Source organism: Labrus bergylta, chromosome 19, assembly GCF_963930695.1.
Source record: "Labrus bergylta chromosome 19, fLabBer1.1, whole genome shotgun sequence".
Lineage (NCBI taxonomy): Eukaryota > Metazoa > Chordata > Actinopteri > Labriformes > Labridae > Labrus > Labrus bergylta.
The window spans coordinates 19,857,521-19,869,839 of NC_089213.1; the positions used below are offsets into that span (position 1 = coordinate 19,857,521).

The 12,319-nt window shown below is 41.3% G+C and overlaps 1 protein-coding gene across 8 annotated transcripts in view; it reads right to left on the bottom strand.

Moving 5' to 3' along the window:
• Nucleotides 1-6,926, bottom strand: part of LOC109999224 (potassium voltage-gated channel subfamily KQT member 4) — a 43,166-nt gene extending 36,240 nt beyond the window's left edge. For 3 of the 8 annotated variants that reach the window (XM_020654213.3, XM_065947821.1, XM_020654210.3), the window contains exon 1: nucleotides 5,771-6,922. In XM_020654213.3, the coding sequence (XP_020509869.2) occupies nucleotides 5,771-6,072 (302 nt within the window). In that variant the 5' untranslated portion in view covers nucleotides 6,073-6,922. Of the gene's footprint in view, nucleotides 1-5,770 lie in introns of all 8 variants that reach the window. The other 5 variants (XM_065947817.1, XM_065947818.1, XM_065947820.1 and 2 more) reach the window with 3 other exon arrangements.
• Nucleotides 6,927-12,319: the final 5,393 nt, after the last annotated feature.

Below are 12,319 nucleotides of genomic sequence, written 5' to 3' on the forward strand. Positions count from 1 at the left end.
TTTGATTTTAATACTTTATTATTATATTATATTATATTATTATTATTGACAGTATCTGTTTATAACTAGGAAACGCATAGCTGATCTCAAATACTCTTACACACAGCAGACCAGCCAATCAGGACTAAGAGGAAGACAGAGGATCAGATGGAGAGACAGTGAGGGAGGGGAAGTCAATTATGGCGGGCGGTGCAGCAAGTGAGAGATGATATTCCCACTCAGGAAGAAAAAAAGGGGGGGGGGGGTGAATGATGGAGAAGAGGAGAGGAAGAGAGTGACGGAGGAGTGAAGGCACATGAACCATAAAAGATTCTTAATGGAGCAGAATTTACACAACCTGCTGGGGGGAAGTGATTAAAAAAAAACAGCAGCAGTAAATGAACAACAAGCATCCGATCTGCAGTCCTGAGAAGGTTAAAAACCAAACACAAAGTGCCGAGTGGCTTTCTCCCTTCACTGCCTTATGGTGCCACTTCCCCCCTTCTTTCTCTTACTGAGTCATCAATAAAAACCCATTCATGTGCTAAATAAAAAAGCAAACAACAAAACAAAGAGCTATTTTCTGATTTTCATTACTTAGAGCATCAATAATAAAAAAAGGCAAACACGTCAGGGTTTTTTTTGGTGAATGCAGGAGGGGGCGTGAGGGTGATTTTAGTGGATTTTGTATCGCATGGTTGGAACCTAGAAAAGCAGACCAGACTGTTTCTATGACCTGGGTGTGAAAGCAGATAAGCTGGTTGAAACTGGGTTCAGAGGGAGGAAAAATGCAAGGATAGACAGATGAAGGGGGACACATAAAATCAACAAGATCTCTGAGCTAAATGATTTTAATAATGTCAGAAAGATTAATGGAAAGGTTGCAATCTGCATTCTGTGTACGGCTCTGAGGTACACAGCCTCGTAGCCCAAACCATCAGCTATGGGGTTATGGAGAGCATTAGGACTGTGAGTCCTGTTGTGGGTATCTCCCTCCACGTCTATAAATAATGTGGCTTTAGACACAAGCTCTCATAAAGGAACACCATCAAAGGTTCAGTGAAGGGAATCCCACATAGCACGGGGCCTGAAAGGTTTATCTGACTGCTTTAACTGAGACATGAGAAGTTGTTTTTGTAAATGGGTTAAACTGTTTCAGAATGAAGGGGGAAAGTAGGAAGAAGTAATTCCCTGTAAGACTAATGAGCGTTTATTTAAAGCATGAAGTATTACGCATTAAGGTTGTGAACTCACTGGAAAAGTTCAAAGCAGAATGGCCAAAATGATTGCAGCAGCAGCCTTGATAAGTTACGCTCCATGAACACTTAAGAATGCACCTTCCAGGAACTTTACAGCTTCATTTTTTAAAGACTGTCCTTCTGATATACAAAAAAATCATTGTCCCAACATGAGATATGTTAATGAGTAAGTGACAAAGGTTTTAAGTTGTGCTCTATTTTTGACATGAAAGGAGGAAGTCTGATGAGTTTCAGTATTATGTGAAAAATCCGCACAGAGGATTCAACAAAGAAAGTGATTTTTATGCAAGCGACACTTCTCTTTTGTAGCCAATATCAAAATCATTCCTAAACCTTGAGCACATGCAGGGTTAGCAGAGTAACCGTTGTGACCAAACGTTGCCTTATCCTCAATAAATTTGATGTCGCTCGCCCTAACCTGCGTTGTTTCTCTACACAAAAACGAACATTAATCTTATGAGTAATCACGATCGCTCAAGAACAAGCGCTTCTGGCATGGAATTGGAAAGACAGAGTTGCCACTGACCCTGTAACAAGTCAGTGTAACGTCACAATAAATAGAAGTTATGAAATTAATTGAAAGAAAGCCAAATCATAAGATTTTTTTAAAGGAAGATACAAATGATGTTTAGTGAAGACAACTGCTGAGATAACGTTGGTGACATCACAAGGGCATCGTAAACCATTCTCTTAGACATATCTCGTCCAAATGACTTTAAAGCTCTGTTTTCATATACTGAATAGGGTGACCATGACGACACAATTAGTTTCAAATGCATTACATTTATTTTGATTCTATTTAATATTTAGTTTAGTTTAGTTTAGTTTATTTGCACATTTTTTGAAAGAAGAATCAAACAGAAAATAAAAATAAATAAAAAATAAAACAAAAATGTGCAGGTGAGGTAGAAACCCATGAGGGCTTATCTCAAAACCTCACCTTAAGAGATTAAACAAAGTTAAAATAAAATACAGTATTTGCAGAGCCAATGAAGCTATACTTGACACTCTCAAAATAATTTACATTTCAAACGTTTTAAGCACAGAGACCAACTACATTTCTACATTTCTCTTAAGCACATTAAAACAGATGGTAAAGCTCTCCTCCTTGTACTCCATGTAACTTTTCTTCACAGCTCTGCTCTTCTTTTGTGAGACATATATAATACATGACCGGTATAATTTCAACCTCCTTAGAACCAATCAATCACTCTGGCTGGCCAGTGCTCCGGCTTGACTGCTTTTTCTGTCCGTCCACATGCACTATTCACTGTATTTTTCATTGAGCTCCGGACTGAGATGGAGAACAGCACCTACACCACCTACACCAACTACACCTGTATCAGGACCCAACATGGCCACTTCATTTCCATAGCAACAGTAAAAGTTATAGAACCTGATCTGAGACTGGCAGCCTGATTTTAGACTCAAACTCCACGGCCCCAAAGGAACTCCTGCGGGGATGAATAACTACATTAAAAACAGTCTATATGAGGCACTGCCAATGGTGGAAATGGGTGAGGGGTCAAAGGTGAGGGGAAACACTGTAACCAATCCCCCTGCATGCTGTTGGTCATCCACTACAGGGTTAACACACAGACACTCCATACGCATAAAAACACACAAACATGCACAGATGACGGGTGTATTAATAGAGCTGACATGATTCATTAATGAACCATTTTTTCCATGGTCAGAGAAGGACATTTCAACTATTTGATAGAGATTAATACATTGAGGTTAAATAATTAAAAAAAATATTTAATTATTATATTCTGTTTTGTATGATGTAAACTAACTTCCTTTTTTCTTTTACTGTAGTAAATGTTACTGTTGGATTCCTACCCAAAGGTGTAATAAAATATCACACAGATGCTCTTTGCAGACAACATGTATATAGCTGTTACATTACAATGGGTGGCCTTCTCAAACCCAAACTTTCTTTCTGAATTCTGGCGCTTTTACAGACCATAGTAACTTAGACCCGTTCTCATACTTGCAATACTGTTTTACTTCAGGTGGAAGAAAGAGAGGGGATTCAAATCTAACAATAAAGTCTTGCACTTTTGCTGTCAGTGTGTGAGGGCACCATTACAAGACAAGGGCCACTTCATATTTTTAAACAGGCCATGCACCATTTAAAGTCTGCGCTAACACTCAAACTCGAGGTCATGCCTCTAAGCAACCAATGAGGTTGGGGAGGAATTCTTATAGCTTTTAAACTTTATTACAGATTTATGCAAGTTTCCAGGAACATCATTGTTGTCTATTTTAACAAGTTTCTTCCTTCTCTCCCTTTTCTCGTTAGTTAAGAAAAAGCTTTTTGTTGAGTCTGTACTCTTGCTGAAACTAATGCCAGGCTTACAGGTGAGGCGGATAAAGGAGGGGAATTAGCATACAGCTGTTACAGGCAGGAGAGAGTGTGTGAGGATGTTTTCTCATCCACAGAAGAGAGTCCACATTCAAACAGATTACAATAATGTAACAGGAAACCTTTAGAAGGCAGGATGTTAAAGTCTCCCAAAACCTTTTATCATACAGAGAAACACCCATTTAAAGGGATGCCTCTCATGTGCAGCAACAAAAACAATTACAGAGTTTTATGGGATGAAAGTGAGCTTTTATTGAGAGATATTTCAGAAGGGAGCTTCCCTTATCCCCCCCATACTCTAAAACACCTGCGTACAGACTTTCTAGAAACGACACATCTGTTTCAGTGTCCCCCCCCCGCTACAACACAGGACTAATTAAAGGATCAAGGGAGGTTAGCATGGCTCCCTACACAGCAGTGTACTGTTTCATTTAATTACAATAGATCAGCACCACTTTAATTGAGCTTCATCACACAATGAATTTCCCTCACGAGGCGCAGCTCTCAGCATGGTGAGCCCCGCACATGAAATTAGTCAAAACAAACGCACAGCTCGGGGTGATCATGGGAACGATGCAACCTGCTAGACATATGTTCACCCAACATATATCACAACATAGGGCAAGGAATTTTCAAAAGCCAAGCACATTTTGAGGCTCTTTTATTTTGTAATAATGTTAAGACAGCCCATATAAAAAGGAGAGTCAAGACGCGGCTCACTTCTAAAGTAGGTCCAGCTCTGTCTTTGGGGACATCTGAAACTTGATCTGGGCACGTCAGAGTGCCTGCTCTGCCTTCTCTGACAGAAATACAACAATAGTGGCATAGCTGCCAGCCAGTAATGTCAGGGAGAATGTCACCCACATCTACCCTGCAAAGGCCATTGCTCTTAATAGGAAGAACAGGGTGGAGGAGGTGCATGACATGAAGTTCTGCATGAGCTGCAAAGACATGTCTGTGATCCTGTGGTAATGGGGAAGGAAGAACCTCGAAAGAGAAGAAGTGAGACTAGCCAATCCGAAGTCAAAGATGTGCAGCCGCTGAAGGACGGGAAGACATTTGAGTCGTGGCTCTGCAGCGGGATTTCCCTCTGTTATACACACTTTATGGCAGCGGCATGCAGGACACTGCTGTACTTGTTTTAACGATGACAGGGGAAAGCACAGCCCGGTCCAAGGAGCACTCACAAGTGTGCTCTGTCCACTGGCACAACTGGAAAACAGCTGCTGGTGCATGGCTGTCCTTGAAAATGTCTGGAAATATACTGACACACTTGTGAACTGGCAAATACTTTCTAAGTGAACTTTGACTTTTAAAGAGACACTTTAGAGCACTCCTGTGCTTTGTTAGTTATGAATGAGGTTAATTTTAAATCTGAAACACGTGCATTTTCAACCACATGAAATATAGTACAATTTGGTTTGGACAGATGAGTGCTGAATGTTTCACATGTAAGTCCTCTGCTGTCGGTCGGTCACTGTATAAACAGCCACAGCGTCCTGTTACCTCACACTTTTCCAGTGTTTACATGTTGTTTACATTATAGAGCATATGGACGGAGGGGTACTTTAAAGCTCTGACAAAATGCCTTCTACAGTACAGCGGGGGAGTTGCTTTAGTGTGAATGTTAGATTCAGTGCATAAGTTTCATTGGTGAGATTATCACTATCATTATCAAAAAAATGCTGTAACAAACAAGTAAGTTTGCAATGTGTGTACCATTGCAAACTTAAATCAAACGTAAATCCCTGAGTCAAGCAAAGAAAGACACGCTTGAAAGTAATTGAGCGTATTTTGATTTTTGTCAATCACATTGAATCAAATTCAATTAAACCTTTTGGGTCCTCCTGCTGATCTAATCAGATAGAGTCAGGTGTAAATTGAACACAAGACCCCTGTTGTGATGATGCATGGCACAGGACCCTGCTAACTGCTGCATATGCAACTTTGCATGGTTAATTGGACAATTCATCAACTGACTGCTGGCATGGAGCCTAACTGATCAAATCACATGACTGGCAACAAGTCCAATGAAGCATGTCTTAGTAACATATGGCTTCACTCTCTCGATTTAAGAGATGTTAAAATAGTTGTTACATGAAAAGAAACGTGCAGTCCAGTATAGGCTAAAAAAAAACAACTATGATAAAGTTTTACTCACATGAAAGCGTGGTAGATGAAGGCGCATCCTCTTGGTCTTTCTAGCACGTTGTAGAGACAGTTCTGCAACTTTCTGAAGCGTTTGCTCGAAGCGGATGAGTTGGCTCTCGGTCCCGGCGGGCCGGGCAGCGGGGTGCCCAGGAGCCCTGTGCGGTGAGACGGGTGTCCGCGCTCCGGTGTGGACGGCTCGCTCCTCTCCGTGTGAACAGCGGTGAGAGCCACGAACTCTACCCGCCTGTCGTCGTTCTGAGCCGGGGGCACCAGCATTCTGATACCGCCGTTGTTGGACGGACTTCCTAACATCTTCTTCAGACTACATAAGATTAAACACTTTTCTGACTAGATGACCCGAGAGAGCGCACTGCAAAGTTTTGCCCAAGTCATGGTCCGGTTTGTCATGGCTTTAAAGTGGACCAAAAGTAGGCTTGCGATCAAAACCCACTTGTGAATATCATCACTGTAATCCCGGTTTAATAAGTTCAGATGTTATCTGTAAATCAAGTCAGGGTCGCAAAAGAAAAAAAACATTCAGTATGGGGACAAGTGCGTCGCGCTAAAACCTGACCTTCAGCGATCATTGTAAAAGAGTCAGTTATTATGATAAGTAATCAGCCGGGTGCAGAGAAGTGATTACACACGCATTAAGTCCAAAGTTGAGTTGCTAACCTGTCATTACTTGGCAGGGATGGTAGTCCAAACAGGTAAAGTATCTAAAACCTGCTAAATCACTTATCAAGGCTACAAAACAAGCAAGCGCGTAATGGTCATGTCTCGTCTCCATAAAAAAATAAATAAAGGCTATATAACTGCAATAAGAAGCATTTAGTCATTAAGATCAGCTAAGCTGTTTCCTGTAGTGTAACATCAGCTTGCTCTTCCCTCCTCGCGCGTCTCTCTGCTCCAGTGCTCCTCTGCTCCGGCGCGCGTCGTGGAGCGCGCACAAGTGAGGAAGACCAGTAGTGTGTGATGTGTTTAACCGCAGACGACCAACTCTAAAAACTCTGAAGAAACGCCAAATAAAACGCCTGCTGATGTTTGCATCTGGTTGGTAAAAGCTGACAAAGATGAAACACCCTCTTTTCGGAGAGTTGGCGCGCGGAGGAAAAGAGAAAGGAGGGGAGGAAGTCGCGCACGCGGACCACAGCATGCAGAAAACAGGACAGGTATTTTCTCATCAAGAGTTTGTTATAAGGGTGGGAGGTTTCAAGTACAGCTAACAACTTTTGATAGGAACTGCTGCTTATGAATGTGTGGCAAGATGTTTTTCAACTCCACCCAAAGGACCTAGGGAGAAGATTTGAAGTACCAGAGTACCAGTACCAGAATGTTTCATATGGTCAGAGTGCGTTTCATACCTTTTCATCATCTTCCAGTTGTTGAACGAGCTATAACCTGGAATTGACATGGACTTATGAAGGCTTTTAGTGATTGATTACGTAAAACAAGAACAGTCAAAAGAGGCAACCATTGGATGCACAAGTTAAAGAAAATTGGTTGCATTTGATTTAGGTTTGACAGCAAAGCCCTCAAAGCTTTTCACATTCTAAGTTGTATTAAAAAAGAGAACAGAGAAAATCATTACAAATTTCCATCCCTCATGTGGAGTTCTATTACAAAGAAACAAAATAAAGGATGTTTTGTCTGCTTGTTTTGATCCCCATTAACTTCAGTATAAACCCAATCTCTTCTTCCTCGGGTCCTCAGTTTCCATTGTGACAATAAATTTACTCATTTACATTATAAATCACAAAACACAAACATTAGGCAGCCTCTTAGAGGATTGCCATTTGTGCTTATAGTGGGAGGGGGGTAAACCGCGACAGGCGTTAGGGAAAGCAGAGACAGGTGCTGGGAGAATCAGCGACACACCGACAACAGTAGACAGATCTTTTTCTAAATCTACGACTGTGACACACACACAGGCTCTCTGTGGTTATGACACAAACCCACAGTGCCCTGTAGAGAGATCACCTGTCAGAGGGGCCTCCGAGGAATGCATGGCGAGGTGGTCCCCAAACTCCCGTTGGCCTCACTGTATCATCTGACCTCCACATGCGACTTCAAAGATAACTCACTGATCTGTTTATATAACAGGTCAAATGTAAACCTGGACATGCTGTTGGTTGGAATCCTGAGGAGGAAAATAATGGAATTTTTCAAATGAAGAGAAAATGTGCTCTCCTTCTTCTGCACATCATCACTGAAATCTTTATCTGGAGTGCATGACGTGAAAGTTTGACACATTAGTAACTGATCATCTAACATGACTTTGTTTACAGTGTTCCATAACAACAGCAGGGCCAGGTTACTCCATCGTGTCTACTGCAGTTTATGGAACATGCAGGTCTGTGTAGTGACGTGTGGGAATGCAGCTGGAGTCTCTCACAAGTCAAAAATGTCGACATTATTCCCAGGGCCAACTCATATTACATAACTATACATCACTAATCCTCAAGTCTTTACTCAGCGTGGCACATATAGACTCACTGTTGGCTATACAACGGAATCGTGTGTTGACAGCTGTACCTCTTTTGGCAATGTGTTAATTCAGACAGGGACTGTTAAACATGAGTGATTAGTATGATATGTAGGGTAAAGATTTCCAAACGGATTTTGTTCCACACGGTTTGATTTGTTTGTTTTAAATTACAGATAGATTCATTGGTAGAAGTTTTCCTCCGATAAACTGATCAATCATTTAGTCTGTACAACTTACAACTTATTATATGAATAAAATGTAGGTACCAAGAATATGAAATATTATGTATTTGTTGCTTGGGTTCTTATGGTTTTTGGGTTAACTTTTGTTTTTGGTTTCTTTTTGTTGTTTGGTTGTTGTTGTTTTTTTTTGGGTCAGATTCTCGTACTTTGTTGTGTATATATATATATATATATATATATATATATATATATATATATATATAGTTATTATTATGACAAAATGTCAGACATTGATTAAAGATGTTCACTAAAAATGTCAAACACCCAAAGTTTTTCATGTGCACTTCATTTAGTCAGTTGGCCAGAGCAAAATGCAATACATGTTCAATTTCTACAAAAATACAAAAAGTAGATCAAATCAGTGATCATGTATATATAGTCTATGATTTATTATACTACCTAAATGATTTTTTAGAAAGCAGCTAAAGTCTTAACCGCGCAATCCACTAAATAAATAGAACCAAACCTGTTTCCCCATAACAGATAACACCGAAGTCAAAATGCAAATGACTTGTTTTATTGTATTTTTATTTTTAAGATATATAGATACTTTATAAATTCACAAGGGGAAACTCAAGTTTACACCCTTATTGAGAGAAACACACACACACACACACACACACACACACACACACACACACACACACACACACACACACACACACAGTGGACATGCTTTATAGAGAGATGTCAGAGTGGGGCTTCTATAAGGGAGCACCTCTGAGCTGTTGGAGGTTCGTTGCCTTGTTCAAGAACACCTCAGCAGAACTCGAGCAGTGACCTGGCACCTCTCCAGCAACCAGACCAATTTCCATCCTTTGGTACGTACCGGGACTTGAACCGGCAACCCTCTGGTTTCCAACCCAAGTCCCTAGCTGAGCTACTGCCTGCCAAAACCTCATCCAGTTGGGTTTAAAACAAAAATCTTGTTTCTGTTGGCAAACAACTAAATCCAACTTCCTCGATTTATGATCCTTCTATGGGGTTTTGTTTTTAAGTAGTGTTCAGTAGTACTTTGGATAAGAATTGGTTGAATAGGTTATAAACTGCTGCTCATATTGAACGTATGAAAACATTGATATCACACTAAGTTAAAGCACTAATTAACAACAAATGAAGGCTCAGCCTTCAAGTAAGGGATAAAACTGACCTCCCACTTGTGTATGTCAAGGTGTGTACTTCTCACTTCTTAGAATAGTAATGTGGCTGTAAATAACAGATAGAGGAGGGACATGGGATCTAATTTGAGAAAAGGGTAATTTAAGAGTCTTGTGGAGTCTAACCACACCATGATGAATGACGCAGGTGTTACCTAAACATCAACAAAACAGCATCCTGTACCAGGGATCAGCCTCTACAAACGGCTCTCTGTTAGCCTGGCCTCCTCCATCTCCTCCTCCGCCTCTTCGTCTCTCAGCTGTCCAAACCAGGCTGAGGAAGAAGGTGTCGATGGACAGGGCGGCCCTGCTTCTACCCCCTGGGGGATTTACATCAAAGTTTCTCAGGAGCCAAATGCTCCCCCTCTTTCTACAGCATTTATCCCATCCAGTTATCAACACTGAGAGTATCCAACGTGACAACACACAACAGCTGAGCGAGGTCACACTGTCAAATATGTATCGGCTGCCTGAAAGTACAAACAGCCTAGACTGTAAGGAAGGGCTCACACACTCATACTCGAAGATTTGGTGGCCCTCGGAATGCCATGACAGTCTGGGATGACCCCGAGCAGACTGCAGGGTCCCAGTGTTAGGAGGCGATTGTTAGGTTCCCTTCAGGCTCACCTCTTTCCTCTCTCTCTCTCTCTCTTGTTTTTCCACTGCACTCGTCACTCTGAGTGTTCACTCACGCCCCACAGAGCCCTGCTGAGCTCTGGGAGTCGACAGCCACTCGGGGGAATATATGGGAACTTTGAAATACTTACATCAGCACTTGTGCACTACACATAGTACAGTTTGGTCTCACTCCGTCCGACCCCCACCAACCTTTTGTTTCCGCTGCGCACTTGGACGTTTCCTTACACCACTTAATGGCTTTCTCAGGCTTCACTCTTGTTCTTTAACCTCTTTTCTCTTCTTCATTTTATCCATTTCCTCCTCTTGAACCCAGTTTGATCCAAACGGGATATATCAGAGAGACCAAGAGAGGAGGGGGGCTAATGATTTGTTGATTTAGTGACTTTTATGTTGGATTGATGTGGTTTTGATACGTCTGGTTTTGGTCTTAGGAGAGATGAAACGAGACACAAAAGCAGCGCTGCATTTAGAGCAAGAATTCCCCCACAGAGAAAGACACTCTAACCATCATGTTGTCACAGTAAAACTGTCAGCTGATGTGTCGCAGCTTTCCTGTGTTAAACAATTAGACAATCTGCCTTTCAAAAGGCAGGAATATGTAAGTGACTGAGTCAGGAAATGACAGTACTTTGGTTTGAGACCTCTGTCAATGGCCAATTCAGGAGCAGTCAAAAGAGCCTTTGTAACCACTCTTATTCCTTTTAGAGCTGGGACTAAGCACGCTCCAGCTTGGAGTGTGGAGAGTGTTACTGACAGCCGGTTAGAGGGGTGGAGGGCGCGCCATCAAAAACACTACCTCACTACAGACACGCAAAAACAAACTGAACTCATACAAGTCTGGGCTATAAAAAGATACTGTTCACTCTAGTTTAAAATCAGGAGGATTATAAAACATACACAAGGCCTTATGAGATGTTAAAAAAGGTTTAAAGGGTTTAAATTTAAAGAAAGAGGTAAAAGAAGGAGCCATAAAATACAAGTTTAAAGTGCCTGTTCCATTTGAAGTTTTCCAAAAAAAGTATTTTGAGTTGTTGAAAAGCTGTAACCACAATGAATCTCACATTTCCTTTTTTTTCTTTTCCTAATTCACCTGAATGATTTGGAAGGGGATCTTTGCTGTCTTGAGGTCAGAATGTATGGGATAAATTAAGCAAATAGATCAAACCTTTCCTCTGGATTATATTTTGTTGGTGATTCTACACTCTGACCTTTTTGTTACGGAAGACAGGGGATCTTGGATCATTAAAACCGTCACATTATTCTTATGCAACAGTAAAATGCCAGGACCTGGGAAAAGCTTGCATTACAGTTTGACGGTGATCAAAAGAAACTCTCCCAACACCTCCGCGAGAGGGAAAAGAGGATCAAACAAAAAAACCCATCCAAGTGAATGTCCACTCCATTAAGGGTTGGTACCCAACTTGGTGAGACTAACTGGTCTTATGGCCCAATCACAAGGTCCAGACTGCAGCAAATGGCCCCAATCCCTCTGGAACTGGTTGCCTTGATCTGACCAGACGAGCCGGCCAAGAAAAATAACAGTGGACAATCCTTTTCATGCTCGACTTAAGCTCAAACATTCTCAAAAGCCTTGCTGCTCTAATTAGAAAGATCCGAGCATGAGTCTGCACTTGTTAATGCAGTTATTGTTCAGTGATTAAGTCAATTAAGAAAGGGCTCTTCTGTTTGACTCAGGGTTTACTTGTGGCTCTGACTAAAGTGGCTTAAGCAAACCACTGTGAAGTTAGCAGTTTTTTGGGTGCATGCGAGGTGGGAAATCTCCCCAAAGTGCAGGTTTTGAACATTCAAACTGAGTAAGTGTTAGTGTAAAGAAGGATGTTTTTAAACACTGTGCATCTCGTCCACGCTTTCTTTTTCCACAAAGATAACTTTAAAAAAAAAAAAAATATATTTAGGTCAAATAAAGATTGCCGTCTGATCTTGCAGGAGCTGAGCAGTCTCCAGCCAAACAAGCTAACTTGTGACTCTATTGTTAACTGCTTGCCCCTCGTATCCAATAAAAACAAAATTGG